At 36.6% G+C, this 23597-nt stretch overlaps 1 protein-coding gene across 11 annotated transcripts in view; it reads right to left on the reverse strand.

The window, feature by feature from the left end:
* LOC104146915 (erbin) overlaps window positions 1-23597 on the reverse strand; it is a 114919-nt gene continuing 91322 nt past the window's right edge. For 3 of the 11 annotated variants that reach the window (XM_068927486.1, XM_068927485.1, XM_068927484.1), the window contains 12 exons: window positions 22836-22957; window positions 22123-22287; window positions 21214-21396; window positions 18791-18905; window positions 16900-17083; window positions 14538-16062; window positions 6405-6548; window positions 5415-5546; window positions 3477-3686; window positions 2448-2540; window positions 1774-1848; window positions 1-334 (listed from right to left, as the gene is read on the reverse strand). In XM_068927486.1, the coding sequence (XP_068783587.1) occupies window positions 227-334; window positions 1774-1848; window positions 2448-2540; window positions 3477-3686; window positions 5415-5546; window positions 6405-6548; window positions 14538-16062; window positions 16900-17083; window positions 18791-18905; window positions 21214-21396; window positions 22123-22287; window positions 22836-22957 (3056 nt within the window). In that variant the 3' untranslated portion in view covers window positions 1-226. Of the gene's footprint in view, window positions 335-1773; window positions 1849-2447; window positions 2541-3476; window positions 3687-5414; window positions 5547-6404; window positions 6549-14537; window positions 16063-16899; window positions 17084-18790; window positions 18909-21213; window positions 21397-22116; window positions 22288-22835; window positions 22958-23597 lie in introns of all 11 variants that reach the window. The other 8 variants (XM_068927480.1, XM_068927479.1, XM_068927478.1 and 5 more) reach the window with 5 other exon arrangements.

The raw sequence follows: 23597 nt of genomic DNA on the forward strand, positions 1-23597 counted from the left end.
TAATGCTTAAAAACAAGTTTATTCACCATATGCATTTCCAAAATGATTTCCTGTACGTTCTATACAGTGGTTTTTCCCCCTTCAACCACAAGTTCAATATTTCATTTCCTGTACAAATTTTGATCATAATTCAAGTTCCTTTCATATATAAAAATAGTCAAAATACTCAGTTCCCCATAAGTCCTTCGATGAATCTTGTTAGCTTTTCCCCCCCTATCCACAGTATTTATGAAGAAACCTCTCGCACAATGATGAGTTCCACTGCATTCTGAAAAGTCTTTAGCAAGGATACTGCTTGTCCATGGTCAATATTGATGAAGCTGTATCCATTAGCCTAAAAAGAATTGAAAATGGCAGTTTCATATTTCATGGTAGCTTATTTAGGCTTAAACTACGATTAAAATAACCAATGTTTTAATGAATGTAGGCAATAAAATACTGCAGATTTGCATGTTATATTATTGATGAGTAGAACATGCTGCAGGCTACAAGAAATGAAACCACTGTGTTCGCCTTGGAAGAATTTTGCCCCAAAGATACATGCAAATAACTTCTGTCTAATTCCTGTTACTGTATGGAGGGCTAGAAGTTTCCCCCCGACCAGATGTCTACACCAATAGGAGAACTAGGACGTGAAACTAGCTTTCTCATTCCACTGATGAGAAAGAACAAACATGTACAGAATTATTTAAGCTATCATGAAAAATACCATATTTCAGTTGGAACAATTTGATCTTAGCTTAGTTTTCTTGTATGCTAGCTGGCTTTTTCTTATGCTGGAGGGATAATACTGTGTTTTCAATCTGCTTTTGTTTTAGAAACTGTTTATATGCTAGCTTGCAATTTGAGGTTGTTTTTTTTTTTTTTGGAGGAAAAACTGAAAGGCAGCAAGTCTAACTGTATAAACATTCTCTCACTAGGAAGGTGGTAAATCATTTTATCATGAGACTAGCTCTCCAACTTGAAGGGTGGCTGCAGCATTGTTTGAATGTCCTGTTAAACTGTTTCCACAAGACAACAAAGGCTTACAGAATCACACTGTCCATTTCCTTGACCCCTCCCCAAATAACTGCTGAACTCATTAGACAATTTCAAACAAATCTGACACAGAAAAGGCCTGAAAGGTACAGACTCCCTAGAGAACTGCAGAGCCCAGAAGCCTCAGCTCCTGAAACAAATCTATTTGCTCGCTTGCCCTAGGAAAGCTGGGGTATCTGGCTCACCTGGCAGCAGATGGGGCAGCTGGGAGGTTCGTGCTGTGACCCCCAGCCTATGGCTCAGCAAACAGGTAGCTTCTGCCAGTGCTTGCCCATGTACATACAGCCCGTCAGCTTGGGGAGAGGCAGCAAAGATGGGCAGGAACTGCAGGATGGAGGGGGTGCAACAACGAGGTGCAGCTGGGAACAGCGGTTGTAAGGGGCAATGTATGGTGCTCAGACAACGCATTATTCAGAATACTGCACAGGAATGACAAGTTAAGTAACTGAGTGACTGTAAAATCCTCATGAACATGCTCACACTCCATCCTGAACAGCAGCTTTAGGACTATTTTTTGTCTTTACAAGCGTAAAAATTGGTCAGAATTTGAAAGATGATCCAACTGATTAATACTTCAGTCTTGATCACCTATCCTAATGTTAGTGGGAAGGAAACTCAAAGCATCATGCCAGCATACAAAAATGCTTCTGGAAAAGATACTGGCAATCTTACAGAAAACTTAAGCATTCTGCTCTTGGAAAAAACACAGGCTATTTAATTAGATGACAACAGTACCTGAATTATTTTATCTCCAGGTTGCAACAGCTTAGATGCTGGTCCTTCTGGTTGCACTCTGGTTACAAATATACCCTTGAAAAATAGAGGTGGAAAACATTTTTGACAGTTTACTTCAAGACTAGTATGGCAGCATGAAAACGATGTAATTCAAAACGTTATTTCAATTTTCCATTTCAAGTAGAAGAGCACGTAATAGTATTTTACAGATCTACTGGCTTTTGTGACTGCTATCCCTTTTCTGACCTAAAATCCAGGAGAACTGCTTTTAAAGTAGTACTGAAGGGCAAAGTTTGATCTGCCTGATGTTTAACTCAAGCCTTTGTTTTTTGGCAGACGTATACATCAAGATGAATTATCAGTCACTGGAAATAAGGTTGTAGGCTAAATTATAATTCTCTTTTTGGAGGCTTCCTAATTGTAAGCCCCATAATTCACTTATCTGAAATCTGTTACTTGATGTCTGAAAGGCTATAAATAAAAAACACTCAGCTAGAGTCATCGTCTGGATCGTCACATGGTCTGAGCGCTCACCTACCCTCTTGATTTGCCACAGTCATACATCTTCACTTCTTTCCTACCAGATCCTGGAGTTTGGTTTTTGTTTTGTAAACACTGAAAACATTTGCTGATCAGAACGATTTTAAAAAGATGCATTAGTATAAAATACTCACATCATCTTCAGGTCTGAACGGATTCCCTCTACCGCCAACTCCTCCCGATATACTAAATCCAAGCTCGGGATCCTTGTCAATTCTCACTCGAATCTGAATGTTACAACCAAAGTTAGAAGAACAAGCTAAAAACTTATATCCAAAGCTGATGAAACTATTACTAAGTAATTCAGATGAACAAAAGCTTTTAAAAAGAGAAATTAGTCCAAAAATTGTTTCCTCTCTTTCCTTATTTCTTCCAGTTGAACTTTATCAAATCTGGCTCCTGTTTCACTTTAAGTTCCACATAGCTAGCATTGTCCCACTTTTCTCTTGCCAGAGGAGTGGACTAGTAAACTTACTTATTTTGCACAAAACTTGGAGATTCTCATTCTAGTAGAGAATGAAACAAAGAGCTCAAAATTTTCTATCAAACAAAACAATTACAGAGGAAACAGCCTGTCTCCAAGAACAAAAAGAATGATGCTCACAATGAAGAGACCATTAAGAAGCAGGTGAATTTCTTATTATCCTCATCTGTCCACCACAGACAAAACTGAAAATTTTCAGACACTCAGACTTTTTTAATCCTAGCCTTGTTTAGTAGTGGTACACTACTATGTTTCCATGTTATTGAACCATTCTGGATAGCACTGAATAGATGCCAAGTACTCTGAACTGAATTGCTACCTTGCAGTTTTTTCAGTTGTTACATAAATAAGTTGGTGATCAATAAATGTAGTGGAGAAACAACTTCTATCTCAATGAAGACATGGAAGCATAGATTTCTGGTACGTTCTTAAAAAGTCTACCACATTTAAATCTCTTTAACAATGTGCACATGAAAAGGAAAAGAGCTCAAAACCAGAAGGAATGCGATTTCAACAACAGAACTGCACTGAGCTAGCGTTGTCTTCTGCTGGAGTTAAATTCCTTAACATCTTCAGTCACCATCTACAGAGCATCAATAATGAAAAAAAAAAAACAATGTAATCATTCGCTACTGCTAAGAGACAGAAGTCATACAGTCAAGTTACGTTTTATCCTTACCTCTTGCTTTACCATTTCATGGCTTTGCCTGGGAGAACATTGGGACTGTGCATAGGGAGGTTGGTGGGCAACTTTCAGCATCAGATAATCGATTAGTTGTTCTCTAGATGGATGTCTTGCTACTGATGACTGAGGAGGGAGATGATGGACTTGGCTGTAGTTTGCCTGTGGTCTTTGTGGCTGGCACATCTGTCCATTTGTCAAAGGTATCTGAATAAAACATGAATACTCTTTACATCATGTATTTTATGAGCAGCAAGCCTGAATTCTTCCTTATTTAAATATTTCTCATGCTTTTGATTGCTTTTAATTTCAGGAGCATTACTAAAATTACCAAGCTTGATCATGTACAGTTGCACTCAACTTTCATTATATAGACATCAGCTCTGACTTCCTGAGAACAAATCTGAAAAACAAGTACTCTAAGCACTAATCTGCTAGAACAGATCAGACAAACTCTTCTTTGCTTTTAGCACAGGCTTAACTGAGTTATCTCAACCATTATTTTCTGGGAGTACAACTGACAGTATTGCTGTTTAGTTTATATAATTGTAGCTTTCACTTGTAACACATGAAATTCAGATGTTTTTGTAACAATTTAGTAGATCATACATAACCTTAAAATCCCACAAAGCTAATAAACAGAAATTATATGCCCGCTGAGCATCTCTGGGTGACCACTTCACAAGAAAACATTCTGAGGAAATTCATATAGAAGTTCAAGATTTTAATGTCAAAATTGTAATAAGAACATTTCCAACAAATTTTATTCTTTTGTTAGAACATGCCACTTAGATTTGATAGGCTGACAGCAAATAGCAATAAAATTCCCAACTGTGAAGACATACAGTGCATTCAAATCATTTTGCTAAGAACGATGCTGCAGGCAATAACATTTCTTACTGAAGCCTCAAATTTACTCTTTGGTATTGGAGCTGTGTGGAGATGGGCAGCTTTTTCCCTCCCTCCTCACCTGAAGGCCTCACACCCTTACCGAGTTCAAACAGTTGATCATCTGTCTGCAGAATTCCCACGTTCTAAAAATGCTAAAATTTTGAGTTACACATTTTTCTGCCTACCGCCATTATCCCACTAGTTATAGGATAAAAAGATACTAAAATACTCTAATTCTCAATACGATTGAAGTATGCATGCAAGTTTCAACCTTTAACCATCCTATGTGAGTGGACATATATCAGAACCTACTCTGTTAACAAGAGTATCTATATCAAAGTGATTCTGAAAAAACAGTAATGAGGCTGGAAATATTTTTCTAAACTTATTTAGAAATCAGATGTATTAAAATTACAAGATTTTCCACTGCTTTTTCTGAAGAATCTAAAACACGATGGGAAAGTAACTATTTTTTGTCACATTGTCAAAGACAGAAAGTTTACACAGGCCACATATATCAACAACTATGCAATTTCCCAATATCCAATGTTTGCAGAAATGCAACTGAAATTACTACAGGTTATTGCCGCACCATAATAAAATACCTATTTAGTTTCACTGTAATAAGTTCCGACTGTATAGAGAGGATCCTTAGAGATGCATACAGAATGCCATCCAACCAAATCTAGCTTATCACATTAATTTCATCACAAATGTGAAGTTTTTTTTTTTTAAAAGGTTTAATCACTTTTGTTTTCCTAAAACCATTTGCCATATTCTGATTTCCACTTAGAGTAATGTCTTATGCTCTAAATTTCTTCTTTCAAAGTCCTCACTGAGGAAAAATGAAAACTGCCCTCCATATAGCTAACAACTTTGTTTCCCAAAAAGAGAACGCCATTTCATTTATGCTACCTTAAATACTGCGGGTGAAAGTCAAATCCTGTTTTATATTTTAAATAAGCACCAGTTCCAACTGCTGTCTTTCCAGCAAAGATTTCCAGCAATAATGTGTCTTATTTATTGTGTCATGTAGCTAATTACCTGCACAGCTACTTTCTTCATGCTGTCTGGAGGAACATCTTTGAGACTAAGCGTGGCAGATGAGTAATTCTGCTGTCCCGAAATGAATACCTCATCTTGGCACTGTTCTCCTGGTGTAGAAGCCTGGGGATGCTTTAAACAGAGTGAAGAAGTAAAGATGACTTGTCTTCATACTGTCAAACAACTAAAAAGTTTTCTAAAAAAAGCTAATAATAAAACATTTTAAGGACTTTATTGTTCTCTCTCTCATATCAATAACTAGCATAGTGTTTATGCAGAAAATGTAAACCTTGCCAGCCAAGACCTCACACCCATGAAACGCTGCTGGACATTTACAAAAATTTGCAACTGCAGAGGGGTCTTTGATCACCAATTCATTGTTAAGAAAAGCCAACAAATGTTAAAGATTGCCCATTCAAGGATCCACAGGGTTAACAGAAGTCTTCCATTGACTTTACGCTGCTCACCATGGATACCATAACATCACTCAGGATGCTTAAGATGAAGAAAATATTAGGAAACAACATACAAATCAAAATATTCATTTTCTTGAATGCCTAAAGTATCTTACAATACAGGTTACATCATCAGAACTTGTTTGGTGGAAAAAAGCATAATAAAATTTTTGTTCAAAACTATCAATCTAGGTTAAATTCAGAATGATAATCTCTTGCTCACAATATGTAGAAGAAAAAACAGGCATTTTTATATATGTTCAGTCATACACAAGAGCCAATTAGAAAACTATTTCACAGCATTAAGTTGAAAAGCCTTGTACTAAGGGTAAGGCACATGAAGTGAAGGCAGTTCAAAGTATTTGATTTGATGCCTATTTAAAAAAAAAAAAAAAGAGTCCAGCACAATTATGCTCTTTTATTAAAAAAGACTGTCTACCCATAAAAAGATAATGCTTGACCAATTTAAAGACCATCTCTCACAGTTTATTCGTTCCCCCTCTATGTATTGCAGTGGCCTCCTGTAGGTACTCACTCGAACAACGTGCACACCAGAACCTCTTCCGTCTGCAACACTCAAGGCAACACTACCCTGGCTGCCATGCAGATCCCTAGAGCTGCCATAGTGAAAGCTGCTAACTGCAGCGTAATTGGAATTAAAGGACCTAGACAGCATGCTCTGAATAAAGAGGGGACAGATTTAACAGAGATTAGTGCAGCATGCATAAACCACAAGACATGTTATACATAGACTAATACAGACATATTCCATTGTCATGCAAGATAAATACCATGCAAACAAAGAACAGTGCCCGTGATATAAAAAAGCAACTCTGTGATCCCCATTTACCTTTATTTACTGTAAATCAGCATGTGACCAACAGTTTACATGCAGAGTTACATGTAAATAAAGCCATTCACATGTATGTGTGTCTGGAAAAAAACACAGGTGTACAGCTTATCTAAATTTCTAGGTTTTCACTGAATTTCCAACATACCAGAGATTTTGGTAGAAGCAGAAGCTGACAGTCAAGATACACATTTGTGGAAAACTGTTTGAGTTTCTGTTACTGTTTTGTCTCATTTTTTCCACTACTTGTACAATACAAATAAAAATTTACCTAGAGATAGGAATTGGAAGGCTTAGCTGTGTTTTCTTGTTATTGATACAATGCTGTCAATGTCTACCAGGCACTTCAGTAACACCCCATTGAAGAAAGTGAACAAGCCTCATTTAAACAGAAAAAGGACTTTAAGAAACCCTGGAGACCATTCCTGTGCGACTGCAGGCAACCAAAAAGATAACCTAAGTTCAAGAACAGAGGCGATAGTGGTTTGATTTTGAGCTACATTACCTTGCAAAACTGACATCTGCAATATTGGTGACAGTATTAGAAAGAATAGCAGTAGACACAATACTATTTTGCCACCATGGACTTGTGTAGTTTTAAGGACAAAACAACAACAAAAAAGACAGTGCAGAAGTAAAGGAAAATCCCTTATGTCCCACCTGACAAATGAAGCAGACCCATCTTAGAACGGTGACAAGACCCATGGTGACAGGTGTATATTAATATTAAAAGATACATAACATAAAACCCCAGTAAATCCAAAGCTTCCTGTTTTTATGAAGTTTCTAATTTTTTCCAAGTACAAAAAATGCTGGAAAAAATTAAAACACGCATCATTTGACTAAGATACTGCAACAACTCTTACATGAATAAATGCATTTTAGGGTTTGGCTGTTGACCACATATACAATTCTCATTTTCAGAATACTCACTAGTCATCAGGCAGACTTTTCCTCTTTCACACTAGCTTTATCCTGCGAAACTATAACAACTAGTTTAATAATCAAAGTCATATGCCTCTGCATAGTCATACTTCTCAGATGCCCTGGTACCAACTCTCAAAGAACAGTATTTACTGACACTACTTGGCTTTACTTTCGATAGCGCTCGCTAAACATCGAGCGAGAGGCTTCATTTTTCCCTTCTATACACCTCTAATCCATGAATTTTTCAAGCCTCCAGATGAGTCTCTAGAAGCTTTTGCCCTCTTGGGAGTGGGGTAGGGAAGCAAAAACTCTACTTAGCATTCAAGTCTCTTTACTGAGCATTCAATCCATGCTTACTGCTCCTCTGGGTGTCAGTTCAAAACACACAGGTGAAACTGATAAAGCCACTTCTCCTTAGTGCCTCAAGGTATCTTCCCATTTCTCTTCCCAAAATATTCTATATTCTATAACTAGCCCAGTGGCCTACTTCTCCATTTGTGCAAGCAACTCCCTGAAGTCTTCTTACAGTAGGCTTAGGCTCCTATATCTCTCTGAATTTTCTGTTAATGGCAACAAGACAGACAAAAATACAAGGAATGCATTGTCAGACTAACAGTTATTTTCTGAAAGTCTTTCCAGAAGCCCATTTTACAAAAAAAGACCCCCTACAAATCCATTAGATCCACTCTTCTCTAGAGACAACCCAAAGGGAAGTCCACAGCTAACGAGAATTCACTGTCAGAGGCAATGAGAAAACCATGCCAGACATGTTCAATGAATAGTGACAATTTAAATCCTTAGCACCAAGGGAAGTCTGACCACCAAAAGACTCACAAACAGAAACACTATTTTTTGCATTGAAGTTGGTCTGAAATAGGACACACAACAATGCTAGACTCTGTAGGTGCATGAACTGGTCCATCAGGCATTAAGGTTTCACTTACCACAGTTTAGCGCGCTTCAAGGTTATTTCACTGACTCTCTCCTTCTGTGATAGCCTGAGAACAGTTTTATTCAAGGGTTTATAAAATCTCTTTTCTTGGTAGAGACTACTTTTCTCAAGTACAAACTGTGGCATGTGCAAATGAAGTAGGAAAGACGTAAAAAGTACTGAAAACCATTTTTCTCCTTCTCTGTACTGGGCACGGTGCCTCAGAATGGGCATTTCTACATCAGAAGTATGCCGCAAGTATGAACTGCACAAAACAAATACTGATATAAATTATATAAATTAAAGCTTTCTTACAACTTCAACACAAGACAATAATCCCAGTGATGAATGCAGAGGTATTCTTCCTCTACCTGTTTTTATCTGGGAAGGGAGAAACTGAGGTATGTGGACACAGAATGATATCCACTAACTTTGCATCTCATCATGGGTGCAGTGAAGGCTGGACATTTTTAAGGAGCTTTCTGAAGACTGTTGCATCAGAGAAGACACTTCCAGAAATATGAATATGCAGATGCCACCAAAAAATAGATTTTTACTTCAATTTATTACAAATGATGCAGTAAGTTAGTCTTCTAAACTTCAAATTAAATGCTATGTTAATTCTAAACACCAGCTGCATTATCTACCTGCTTTGCTATAGTGCCTTAGAGCATAATAGCCTGCAAAATGATAACTCTACAAATTCAGATATTGAAGCTTGAAAACTCACTTCTAAACCAACGCACACTAACCAATATACATGCCATGTTCCACTACATCTTTTTGTCAAAAACTGTATGCTTACAAGAAATCAGTTACTCATTAGTGGTGAAGAATATGTCTTAAAACCTATAATAGATCATGAAAAATGGCTATGTACAAAGGAGCAAAGTGTTCGGCATATAGATCAGGACTCATAGTCAAAACCAGCCTCTAATGGAGTAAGTTTAGACACAGGCTGCTAGTAACAGAGTTTTGAGGCTCATTTACATTCTTTTTCAATTCTAAGAGTTAGAACATATTCTGTATTTTTCGGTTTATGAGAGAATTAACAATTTCAGAGTTCAAAGAAGGGTGTCTTCTGTAACTGAGCTTACCAAAAGCATCTACTTAGGGGCAAGACAATAAGCAGCAGAATTCACCTAGGAGAATTCCTGCTGGATAATACTGCAGTAACTAAGTAAGATTGGTTGGAGTCTCTGCATTTTGCAGTTACTCTGTTAAACAAAAATAAATCTCACCTCTGAAGTTACAATGTCGCTGCATTGAGATTGTTACTGGGTTGAGACTTATTACAGCAACTACTTCAACTTCACTTTTTACCTTTTCCTCTCTGATTTTTCTATATACTCCACGGTTCTGCATCTGACACCTTTGTTGCAAATTCTTCATGGCCAGTTGGGCATTTGCACAATACATACCATCGCTACAGTTCCTAGATCTACCATATATCTACAACAGAAATTTATCCTGAATCTTCAGTGAGCTCCAAGTGCTGCTGACACTAGTTTAATGTAGCTGTAGTTCATGACAATTTATGTTTTAGCACATGCTTCTTATTTTTATGAACACCTTCTAAGTGTTTTTTGGGGGTAAGGGAGGGGGGAAGAGACTTGTGATTCCCACCTCTATCTAAAATTCCTTAGTTAAATTTTGGATAGAAAAAGTTTGCTCAAAGTATTTTGAAATTCTTGAAATGCTTAAAATATATTCTTTTACTTAGAAATACTTAAAGCATTAAAGTAAAAAAAAGTTTTGTTTGAAATCTTATAAAATTCTAATAAAATACCAATTTATCCCAAAGAAAAGGAACTTGAACATGGGCGGGCACTAATTAAAATTTCTGATCCCACAAAAATTTGTTACCTTTATTAAGGAACAGCATTCCTCTTGAAGAACTACATATGAAAAATTACATGCATTTTAAATTCTATTCTCATAAAATGTTTGCAGGGTCAGGACTTTGTTGTTTGCATTCAAGATGCACAAGAATCTCATTGGTTTGAAAGTGTGACGCATCGATTTCTGGACTTCATAAAAAATCATTACAATGCAATGATGCTTCAGTAGTCTACTCAAAAATGGAGAAACAAAAGAAAATTGAAGCCAAAATTTAAAATTAACAGCTACTGAATAGGTACCATTCCCCTAATTTATTCTTGTCAAAATATTCTTCAGGCTATGATCCTATGAACATTTAAACACTTTTTAAATGTGTGCACAAACCCACTGAAGTTACTTTTCTTAATATATTTAAACAAACTTGGAAAAAATCTGAGGCCATACCAAGTAAAATATTTTCCATGAGACATGTAGAGAAAAAAAATTATTATTTTAACAACATCTATTTTGGTGTCTAAATAGGAAAGTAGGAACCAACTTTATGACCTCATCTCTGCTAGTTCTTTCTTAAATAGAAGGGGAGATTTCGGGACAGGAAATCAGCTGTTGATCTTATTTGATTAATTCATCAGTATCAATTTTTATTAAGCATGTTTGTGTTTTTTTTTTTAATTCAGAAGGCATTATCCAATGTCAAAGCCAAATATGAAGGAGATCATTTACAAATGACGTAGTAGATGGTTTCGAAAAGAGTTCCTTTCAGGAATCCTCTAGGGACATGGGTAGATAAAAAGTAGAGCGCTTAATTCCAGATGAAATTAGAATTGAAAGCAAACACGCACCTGATGAACTCCCAAGAGATCACAACAAAAAAGAAAATGTTCATATGTAAGCAAAGGCCAGTAAGGCCCAACAACTATTTCTGCTTACTTAACATATGTAAATGTAATAGATATTTGCAGATAACTCTGTTGCAGATATTTATTATTGCAGGTTATAGACAAAAAATTCTTCTACCACACAGCAAAATGTGTGCAATTCTAATGCTTTAAGTAGACAGTATTTCAGTTAAATTCCTGAAATGAAAGCTTTTAATAAGACTACGATAGAACACTACTGTGACATATTGCATAGTAAATTTGGAAATTCACATACTTTGAAAGAAAAACTGATGAAAAATATTATCGTTCTTTAAAGCTCATCTAAACACTTAAATTTAAGAGGCTGGAGTCGGGGGGAATTGACTGCATACTTTCCAACAACTTACATACATAACCACTAGAGAGCAGCTTGGCATTTAAAGAAACCCTTCTCTCTATCCCACAATAAAATATGCTTTGCAACAGAAGCAAACTGTTTTGCAAAATTTCTATTTACAAATGGTCTCATATACCATTTTCATTTTCCCTCCACCAAACAGATAGTTTTGGTTCACTGGAGTAAGCCCCTTTGCATCTTGTCAAATGGATTACAAATACCAGTTACTTGGCTGGAATCTACTGTTAATCGTTCCTGCTGGACATAAATTTTTCCTATATCTCTCTTTGTGCAAATGAAATTCTTGAAATGTTTTTTTCACCTGCATCAGGTGAAAAGGTCTAATAAATAAAACATGAACTAGCTTCTCCAGTTTTGGCTGACAAGCTGACTTCGCTTATTTAAATGGGTTCCCCCCCAGTTATTAGATTTTACAAAAAAGAACTAGAGCTTCAGGAACATCATTTTAAAAAAACAAAGAAAGAATATACTATTTTCTAAACAGGGTAGAAATAATAAATATATGTGATTAATTCAGTAACAGACGCTCAAGAGTCACAGCAAAAGTAAATACTATTAACCTATACTGTTGTGTATGACCACACACAAGATATGAACTAAGTATGTATCACAAAGCCTAATTTTCTATGCCTGCTTTTGCCAATGCTACGACTTAAGAGTTAAAAAAAGAAATGGCATTTTATATCTGTGGAAGTTCTCTCTCAACACAATTTCCAATAAATCCTTGTTCCTTAAATGAGAGTTTTTAAGTAAATTCTGAAATTTCTTTCAGACTGCAAGCACATTTGAAGTCTGGTTTATAGAGTAAGCCCACACACAAAAAGCTGTTTTTCAATTACAAGTAGAAAAATCTAAAACCATTATTTTAAGAGAAGAAATAAATACTCAGTCAATTACTAGAATTTCTACATTATCATATTTGCCAGCAGCCATATAGGATCGCATCTGCATTTCCTCACATTTCACAGATTTTTAAGTCAGTCGTATCCCAGAGAATATACAGACACACACACATTTTCACTTTATGCCATAAGTAAATCTCAGATTACTAAGTAAAAGCTACTCTAAATCTAAATACCTCAAGGCCAGAACAAAAGAAACACCTCCTAAGCGACTGAAAAGGAGACAGAAAGCTGGACAGATACAGACAGACAGATAAAGATTTCTAAGCTCACAGCTAAGAACCCCATAGCAGCTATACCATTCCAAACTAGAAGGAAACAAAAATTAAGGTTTACATAAAAACGTGAAATTAAGTTTGGACAGATATTAAGGGGATCAAGATGAAGGGAATCAAGTTTCATTTCGTTCAAGGTGACTACACTGCTATGGGATCTACAGTACCTTACAGGTTTCACTAACTTATTTAACATCATTCTTAACATGTCAAATGCAGATAACATGAGAATAAACTATAAATGAAGGACATTAGCAGTGCACTGAAGTTTTTTTTTTTTTTTTTTTTGTCTCCTTTGTGCATTCAAGGATTGCTGTGATTTTTGCCTTTTTTGTTTCATGTAAAAATTGATATATACATACAGGAGAACGGAAGATCAGAGAAATACACTTTTTTCTAGGACTGAACATGCTGAGGTTTGTCACCAGTCTGGCGGGACACGTAAGGGTCCACCACGCCACAGCACAACACTGTGAAAGCCTTACTATATTTTGTCAGATGCGACTGAAGCTTGATCACAAGAACAGGTACTGCTGTTGTGCAGGCTTTACTTATTAAAGGAAAAAAAAAAAACTTCCTATCACCAGAAGTTACACAATTTAAAACAAACTCATCCCTCCAAATACTTGGGTTTCCAAAGGAAAAAATATGGTTGAAAGTCATTTTTTAATCATCTCTAAATAAATTTCTTCAGGTAACAAGGCTATTGAAGTATTTAACATAATTACAAGCCAACAAATACCTTCTTCCAAAAGAAACTGAAACAGAATAATCTACCTAGCTGGCATAATCAGCATGTTGGGGGCACTTTGGCTGGGTTACTGCCTCCCCCTCCGGGGGGGCGGAGGGAGGAGGGAAGGTGATCAGACTAGTAACACTGCCCTGTATTTAGTGATGACATTTTAAACTAATTTAGCTGGACAGCATAGAAGATTAGTCTTCCAGTCTTTACTCAAATCCTTTGAAGATATGTAATTGTTCAGCTCTGCAAATCAGCTCAAATTCTTCATAGTGTTTAAAGTACATAAAAAATCCTGTTTGTCTTATATAGTTGTATCAAAACCTCCTGTGATTTCCTGGAATGAACATGATTTGTAAGTGTTCTCATCTCGCAGTAATAAATATTCATTCAGCAATCTGTCAAATATCCAACTTCAAAAGACAAGTGGCTTGAAGGCCGATATATGTTAATTACATTTTTTGCATTCTTCAGCAACTGATGCTGCAAACTTATGCTTCCAACTAGAACTTACTTTCTTTTCCTTGTTCTTAAAGTGAAGAAACAGAAAAAAGGCAGAACAGAAAAACCAAGAGGCATAAGGGAATATTTTAGTATAACATGAATACAGTGCTGTTACAAGAACAATAACATTTGCCTGGCCTGAAGGAGCTGGCCTTTAATTTATTCTAAAGTAATTGAACTATGCTGGCAAATACGATGCGAAAACAACAGGGATCTTTCCTTCTCTTTTGGGAGAAAGTTCATTTATAGTCTGCCATTTGACGACTACTCAGATATTTAATACAAACTTGTATTTATCCTTTTTAAGGCAGTTATCACAAGTGTATTTTTGCTAGTAATTAAAAGCGGTTCAAACATGTATTATTTAACTTCTTTCCAGATGACAGAAAGGTGGAAACAATTTTAAATTATTATTTTTACCTTTTCTAGTTTTTTAGCTTCAATGTGTCGCAGCACCTGTTCCCTCCAGTCATGAGGGACTTTACTTTTTCCTGGAGGGTCTAATAAAGAATGCTCAGAGTTAACCCTTGGGTTTGATCTCTTTGAAGGACTAGTCCGTGAGTAGTTAAAGTCACTAACTGACATAGTTCTTTCTGGTATTTCATTCACTGAAGGTCGAGCACTCTGTGGTCGGGGTACATTTGGACCATCAACGCTGTATGTCCTGGCAGAAAGAGGTCTCTGATGCCCAGGCATTACTGGTGGAGCTCTTCCCATTGAATGCAAATCTCTGTATGTTAAGTAGTCCCCATCAGGAAGCTGGGCCCGCCTTGAGGGTCCAGTATCACCAACATTTACAGAAGCTGTAGAGGTTACACTACTCTGCCTTTGAAGAGTGTTTCTGGTTGCTCCTGGGACCAGTCTATCATTTGGTGGAATAGCCCACATATCTATATGTCTCCCAGCCATCCGCTGATGAGTGTTATATGCAGTACTGGCTCGAACATTGTTATGATTGGAGAAGTTCATATTGGCAGAATGCTTTACATAGCTAGGGGTTTCTGTGCTGTCAGACCTAAGCAGACGCGAAGGAGGTAAGCTGCCTGGCTCTACTTGGGTGCTTTGTTTCTGGGGCCACAGGGTATCTTTGGCTGTCGCACTACTGCTGTACTGAATATTATACTGGGGAGTGCAGAACATCTGTGCACCACTTGCCACTGCTCCTCTCACCACGTTAGCACCTTCAGGATTGTGATTCAAGTCAAACTTGAACACAGGCTTTGTAGAAGATACTAAATCAGATGATGACGACGATCCAGGAAAAACTTGCAAAGGCTGATCATACAGAAGAGTAGCAGATTTACTTCGGACTATGTTTTTTCCATCTGCACTACCAGAGGCTGATTTAACCACTGTGTTTGGCTGCTGAGATCCATTGTCATTGACAATATCATAGATTTTCAGACCACCAGTATCCATACTGGTGATACTGTGAGATTTTACCACAGCACCACTTCTCTGTGGGGACAGATCTTCAGTGCTCTTTGAAATAGACAGCTCAGCAGAAGAATCACCATCAACTGTAGTGCTTCGCGTCACTTCATCTCTGATGGGAGACGGTACTACTTCCTCAGGATGTCCATTTACTTTACTTATAGGATATTTATTTCCATTTTCCAAGTGCTCGTTTTCTTCTTTCATATTGTTATTCAAAAACCCTTTTAATGATGCTATTTCCTGTGATTTTAATCTTTCTATGGGAACTGGCACTGCCTCTTCACTAGCCAGCCTATTGATGTTCATGTTTATTTGATCTAATTTGTGAGACTCCTCAGTAGGAGCGTTTAGATCAACATCTTTTCCTATCAGGCCTAATCTTTCTTCAATGCTTAAATCATATTTGGACAGATTTGTAACCTTGTCTTGCACATTTATTTTTTCTTCTACTGTAATGCTTAATTCACCTCCATTTTGCAAGAGATTATTCAAATTTTCATCTTCACGTCTGGAAAAAAAAAAGTAACTGTTGAAAGAGATTCAAAATGAAAAATAATATATTCCTGTATTAAGAACGGTTTTAGAAAAATTAGCCATTATCATGCAACATAGCCATACTGTGTGCATAATACAGGTCAGAGACCAATATACAACCAATTTATGATTTGCTGTCTTACCATCAGCAAAAATATTATGCAGAGGGTTCAATTTCGCAATTCTTGTTTAGGTCATTAATTATGAGATCACGGTGTGATTTCAGAAGTTTAATTAAATTCAGCTCTTACTTTGATGATTAAAGAGAGATAAAGTCACAAAAAGCACTGAGTGACAATCACTCAGATTTCTTATCAGATTCCTCCAAGTTCCAGAACAATTTTTAGACAACTGTTTTGTTTCTTTTGGCACATTTTAACAAAGTAGCATATTTTAACTAAAACTACAGAGAGCAGCAACCTTTAAGTCCATGGTTTGTAACTATAAAAAAAATTTTTGGAAACTTGTGTTAGCAATCAAATCGATCTCCAACTTCACAGAAAATAAAAACACAAAGTTTAAATAGTGTATTGGAAGCATACAAAATATCAGTTATAATAATTTCATCCTCCTTGATTATTAGAAGAGATGGGAACCATGTTTTGCACACTAAGATTTGCCTTTTTAAAACTTAGGACAACAAAATTAAAAGAGAAGTATTCCATTATTTAACATTAACATATTTAAACTATTTATTTAATGATTTAAAATAACAATTGACAAAATTAAAAGGGATGGACATGCAATATGAAATTTTAAGTAATATACTTCTCTATTGCACTTGCTTGGTGACATACAGTATTTTACAAACCTGATTTTGGACAAAGCAGCTGCATGTGTTTCTTTGTCTGGAGAACAGAGAGAAATATCTTGGCTACTATCAGTATTTAAGGAAACGGAATCCGACATTCGAGAAGGAGATGAACAGTTGCTGTTATTTTGATTGCTATTGTGGGTGGCTTCATCTGATAAGGAATCAGCATCTTTTAAGTCATCTGAAATAAAAATTTGCTACTTTAGTTAAGAGACACGTACTTTTTAAAAAAATAAATTTTTAATGTGTACATGTTAGTGTTCAGAAATCATACCTCATTCTCGAGTAACACTTATCACAGGAAACTCACATATAACCTAACACCTTTGCAAACTTTGTATAAATTGAAAAGACCGTTGGCAATAGTTTGTTTTTTGAAATACTCAACTCACTGTAAACAGCCCCCACCTATTAACGAAATTTAACCTGTTTCTTTTTTCCAAGTTTCCTTGGCATAAGCCAGTGCTACACTATGTAACCTTTCCCCCATAATATCTACCAAATCATGTTTGTTTTTATGATTCAAAAGTCCTGAATTAAGTCTATTAGCCCCTATTAAAAAAAAAAACACTCTGCTTCACATGATTTTGGAAGCTACACAGTTCCGGCTTTTGAACATTGTATCATTGTTAAATAGCAGTTTACTAGACCAAATAGTCTGGAAGGAACTAGATCACTGGATGAGGTCTATAATACTTTTATAAATGGAAAAGCAGAAAAGAAAACATTCTTCCGCATAACTGGAATCCAATGCATTGTCATGCCTTGCAGATCACTTAGTGTTCTCAAAATTATTTATACCTCTGCACATTTATTCTTGCATAACACATGCATGCTTATATACTACATCCACGTGAAAATCACTTATCTCAAAGATCTCAAGCCAGCCATGATTTTAACATTGGCAAAAAGTGTACAAATCAATGCGTTTTAAAGTTTCGCATTGAGACAGTTATAGGTGCTAAAAGCAAAAATCTTGTGAACCTGGTTAGGAGCTCCAGAGAAAAGAAAGAAGTTTTGACCTAGCCAGCCAAAAAGCCCAAAGACGAGTTTAATAACCATCAGCCTCTTCTCCTGCATGCAAACCTCAGTAGAACCTTCCTGCTACCTCCCTGTGGTCTTCCTTCATCTTCACTACGTCTTATCCTTTTAACTGTGATGGCCAGAACCACCTTTTGTCCTGAAAAGACCTAGACCCTATGAAACAAAATACAGTGTGCTCTCCTACTTTTAAATTTTGTTTTCTCCATACCTTAAACCATTCCTTGCTCTTAACAAAATGCTTATCCAAACTGAAATTATTTTTCAGAGCAGCAATAAAAAAAAATTTACTTAAAAAATACAATGATCTATAGTTTCCCGCAAGAGGGAAAAAAAGCTAAAAAGATTAAAGTGATTTTGGAAAAAGTTGCCACAGAGAAGTTTATGCTTAGACCTTAGCAAGTGACAACAGCTTCTCTGAAAAAGTTTAAACAGGTAATATTGCAGCCAGCAGCAGCCATAATCCACAAAAACTGGGAGAGGGAAGAAACAGGGAATTTAGTTAAGACAAAAAACACTTTCTGCAATCCTTTTCTTAAAAGTTTCTTCAAAAGTGTGTTCAAGCGAACAATCCCCCAAAACACAAGCCTCTCGTCTTCCCCTCTGCTTTTTAAACTGATGGCAAGATTCCAAGAAAATTTGGATCAGTAACAACAGCTTTCCTTACTGCACACTTAAGCATAAGATACTACAGAACTTTTTTCTGATTCCATTGCTTAATTAGGGCATTGATCATCTGTCTAAAAACACTAAATCAAGTCCAGTAATTTAATTGGAAAACAGCCATTTTAGAACAGGAAATTATCAGAATCATACAACATCTCTATTGTTTTTTATGGTATCTAACCTTTTTTGTTATTGCTAAGAGCTACCACTTTGGGTTGGTTTATGGAGGTTTCTATCAGTGGTGGCCGCATTTCTGCCATTTTCATCTCTTCATCAGAGGAGAGTTCTTCCGACTCCTGCTAAAGAAAAAACAGCTTTATGCTGCTGTACGTTTTACAGAACTGCTTAAAGGTCAAGCGCTGTTAAACTGTCACACACCAAATAAAGGGGAAAGTACAAACAAGCAACATAACACAGGCTTACTTCTTATAGCAAGTGTACTTATTTGTTGTGCAAATCAACCAAATTTAATAACATCTGCCACTGAATTATCTTTAAGAAACAGTATATGCAGAGTTACGCTGTCAGTGACAAACTTCACAGGAATGACTGTCAAACTGGTGTTAAGTGCAGCTACGAGAACTACTTGGAGCAGGGAGGTGCAGCCTCCGTTTCACCACCCGGGAGAAAACCCCTGACTGAATTCAAGTCAGAAGGCAGTACCCATCATTTTACATCATCATACAATGATGCACTAATAGATCTATATATTAGCATAAAGTGGTAAATACAGACTTTGAACGTATTTCCAGTAACAGACAGGGAAGTATCTGTGCTATTGCATAATGTTTTTCTGTCCTGTTAACAATGGAAACAGGGTGTAGTTTACTTCTTTTCTCTCTGCAGGTGCTTTTCATGTGATATAAGACTGCTACTGTGCACCTGCTCCCCCTGCCTCCTGCCCCAAAGGCATCACGTTTTTAGACTAAAGGAAAGCAATGTTTTCAGTTTTCCTTATAATTCTCTAGACCTTTGACTGACAATTTTTTTTCTTTTTAAATTACTCTTCCTTTGGACTCCATCCAACTGATCCTCATCTTCATTGAATTTCAGTGCCTGCAACTGGACATACTAGCTGAGGTCTCAAACGTGTTAAGAAATTACCAGTTTATTCCTGTTCGGACACATCAGTGAGGTTTGCTTCTGCTCTCCTCCCAGCTGCCTACAGTGTTGACTCTCATTAAGTTATTGGTCACTGAACAACGAACACCCTAGATGTTGATTACCTGGATATTGGTTTTGCTGAAAAGAAAGAGGAACTCAAACTGAACAGCTACACAGCAGCATTACCAAGATGATCTTAAGGAGGAGGAGGTATGTTATGAGAAAGAATTGAATAAGCTTGGCTTGCGTACTCTAGGCAAACAAAGATCAAATACATCTTAGGTTCCTATCTTCAAGTTTCCCTTACTAACCTTTTTCCAAGAGGATGAGAAATTATTTAACTTCAATAACAGCAGCAGCACAGGAATAAAGTGATGCTGAATATGTTTATGCTAGAAATCAGCAAGCTTCTAACCATAAAGTGGAGCACAGTGCATTTATGAAAGAGATTAACTGACAGAGCTGCCTGCAAGGGCAGACATATGACTGAATTTAGGGTCTATTATGAGGCCTATATTCCTATTATCTTCATAAAACCATTATTTTCAGTAAGATTTTGAACGGGGGGGGGGGGGGGGGGAATCCTTTCCTAGAGTTAAAATTTCTTTCTAGTAAGCATGCTTCCTTTTAGAAATGCTATAAAACCTATGTAACAGATGGCAAAGTCGTCTTACCAAACACCTATTCCTTGCAATCAGAACAGACAACTGTTTGCTGCCTATCACAATTCCTTTTCCCCTAGATTTTATATCAGTGCTGAAGAACTTATACGCATGCAAAGTTTAGATATTTAGGTTCAACTGTAACAGAGTTACCAGCAGATTATCCCATGGAAGTAAAAAATTCAGTATCTCTCCCCAATGGACTACCCATTGCTGTCTCATTTACTTACTGGCATACAGCCAACTTCATAGACTTGCTACCACAATGGTTAGATAACAAATATGATCTTCTGAAATTTTGTTTTTAATTAAAGAAAAATGTCAAAACTAAAATTTTCATATAGTATTTAGAAGTAGGAACATGCTAGTGCAGAAAAAGCTAGTAGCAACTACAACTTGTCAATGAAAGCATCACATACACGTTTCCACTGTTTACACAACACAGACATAAAGACCTGCTAGTGAAACTATGGGGGGGGGGGGGACAGATTTTACTTATGACTGACAACTAGTTAACTGACAAGTTCCAGATTTTGTCACAAGTCTCAAACATGTCCTAAATAAAAAAAAAGAATTCATGACTTCTTATTGGATTTGTTTTTTTCTTTAAATTCATATATCGTTTCATTATGAACTTTTAATTAGATACTTCAGCCTTTACTTATAACAGTCTGAAGTAAAAAAACGTTGCCAACCATCTGTACTTACAGCACTTATGGATGGTAATTTTCTGCTATCGTCAACATAAACTTTCATTGCTGTCTCTCAGAGTAACAAATTTATAGTTCAACACCAGCACGATTCTCTGACTGCTATGATTTCCATCGCAATGCCATACCTCAAGCGTGTCTTCATGGTTGACAATTGTTTTTGTGTTCTTTAAGGTTTTAACAAGTGCAGTCATCTGTGAATTTGCAGTGCTGTGCTCAGCTTCTGGTTCAGTAGGCTTCTGTACACAGTTTCCTGCTGAATATTGCTTTCTCTCATCTGCTTTGTTCTTTACCGGAGCAATTTCTGAAGTCTGCAGGATTAAAAATATTAGCAGAAAAACATCCTGAAAGATATTCAGTAAGATACGGTATGTAGAGTCAACATAATATGTTTTGGGAAACTGAAATGGAAGATTTGTCCTTTGAAATCATGAACTATGAAATACACCCAGTAGAGAAAGATCTTTGTAGATTACTGAGGTACAGTTTCCTACCTCTCACGAATGTGCTTTCCTCTCGAGGGGAGAGGAATACCTACAATGAGACATGTCAGCACCAATCAGCAGGCTCAACACCTCGCTATCATGCTAACATCAACCTGTTAACAATTCCTGTGCCAACTCACTACTGTTGCATTTCTAATTCATCCTGTAAACCCTCTAGCCATGAGGGCAGTGGCAAGATCCTTACAAATCATCCTAATTTTCATTTTGAGGTTTGGCAGATAAAGGAGGATCAAAACGTGACAAAGATGCCATCTTTCAGAAACCGAAGCAGCCAGCTGAATTTTGTATTTGCTTAAGAAGCAAATCACTTTCCTTGTTCTTAGTGTCAGAGGAAAATCACTGCCAGAAAGCAGCCATTTATTACATACTTAAGATGTTGAAGAGGTAAATTCTATTCTTTGACTCCCCCCCCCCCCCCCCCGCCCTTTCTCTCCTTCTGGGAAGGAGAAGGAAATTAAAATGAATCAGTGATACTCTAGATCTTTGGAAGTTCTTGCAAAGTCAGAAGAGAACGTTGCATCTAACCTTTACCCCCACATCTTTTACAGAAACTGTCTGGCCTTCTCGTTTTGACTCCTTGGCAATATCTTCAGTAGATTCTTCATCCTTCAGCCTATGTACAATTGTCTGGACTGTTTTGACCATATTCTTCAGTTCATCAGGATATGGAGTTGGATATCTCTTCAGATTGCCCTCCTGCATTAAAAAAGGCAATAACATTCTAACTTTAATCAAATGCAATAATTAATCACCTTTAAAAGAGAAACGACACTTGGCAGAGCAATCTAGAACCTCAGTTTTGCTGTTTGAGTCTACCTGGATTAACTCAGACATAAGTAATATAAAACCCAGCAAGATTATAAACCACTTTTGTTGCTGTTGTTGTTAATTTTCCATTCACTGGAAACAGAAGGAACTATGACAACTTTAAAGTATTTAAAGAAAACTTTGGAACACTTTAGAGAAACAGGATTAATTTATTATTTCCCACTATCCCCTCCCCCCAGCACCATCAGTACAGTAGTCTCCTAGCATTGCCTTACACCAGCTTTTTCCCTTGTGCTCCATTTTTAATGATCTAGGGAAAAAAGGGGGGAGGGGTTTAACCCCCTTAGATACTCTTAAACTAATAACTGAAGACTTGATTTTTTTCAGCAGAGTGAAATCCACAGCCGAAGTGAGGAAAAATGAGCAGAAGAGGAGGCATGGAAGCACCAAGGATTCAAAATACATTCAGTACTAACCCGAGGTGGTGCCTCCCTTTCATCTTTGTCTTCATCACATTCAAAAGCCACCTGAGCACGCTGTTTCCTCTGTTCCTCCCACAAAGACGGATTGAAGCTTTCATTATCAGATATGAACATAACTAAATAAAAACAAAACAGACTCTAGTAAGAATATGAAAATTGAACAAAATAAGAATAAACTTTCTTTTCCTTGGATAGCATTTATGTGCTTTTATATCTGTACTTGAAAAGATAACAGACTAGCAGTGCCAGAAGTTGAAGACTAACTGTGCTGTCACTGCTCTAAGAACTTGGCCATATTTTCATAATAGTAAAACCTCCATCTGTAAAGTAGAAAAAACTTCTTACATACAGCTGTAGACTAGTGTGAACACTCTCCTAGTGTTCACAGAAGCCTCTCAGCTGTAAAATATATGTATACACACACACACACACATATATATATATATTCAGATAGATGGATGGACACGGGGTATATGTGTATGGGCGTTTGTACACAAAAATATCTATGTAGCCTGACCTTCTGATGGGGTCTTACTAAAGCATGTATAAGAGCATTCAGTTGATTTGATCTCATGAAAATAAAGCAAAGGAATAATAATAATAATTTACTGACAAAACCCTGCATTATTATTAACCCTTAAAAACAAAACAAAGCGAAAAGCTTCTAAAACCTTAGCAGAAGTTATACAAACAACAGAAGCTTTACAGAGTATTTTCCGTTTAATTTTACAAGAAGAAAGAAATCTTTATCTTTAG

This window comes from Struthio camelus, chromosome Z, assembly GCF_040807025.1.
Source record: "Struthio camelus isolate bStrCam1 chromosome Z, bStrCam1.hap1, whole genome shotgun sequence".
NCBI lineage: Eukaryota > Metazoa > Chordata > Aves > Struthioniformes > Struthionidae > Struthio > Struthio camelus.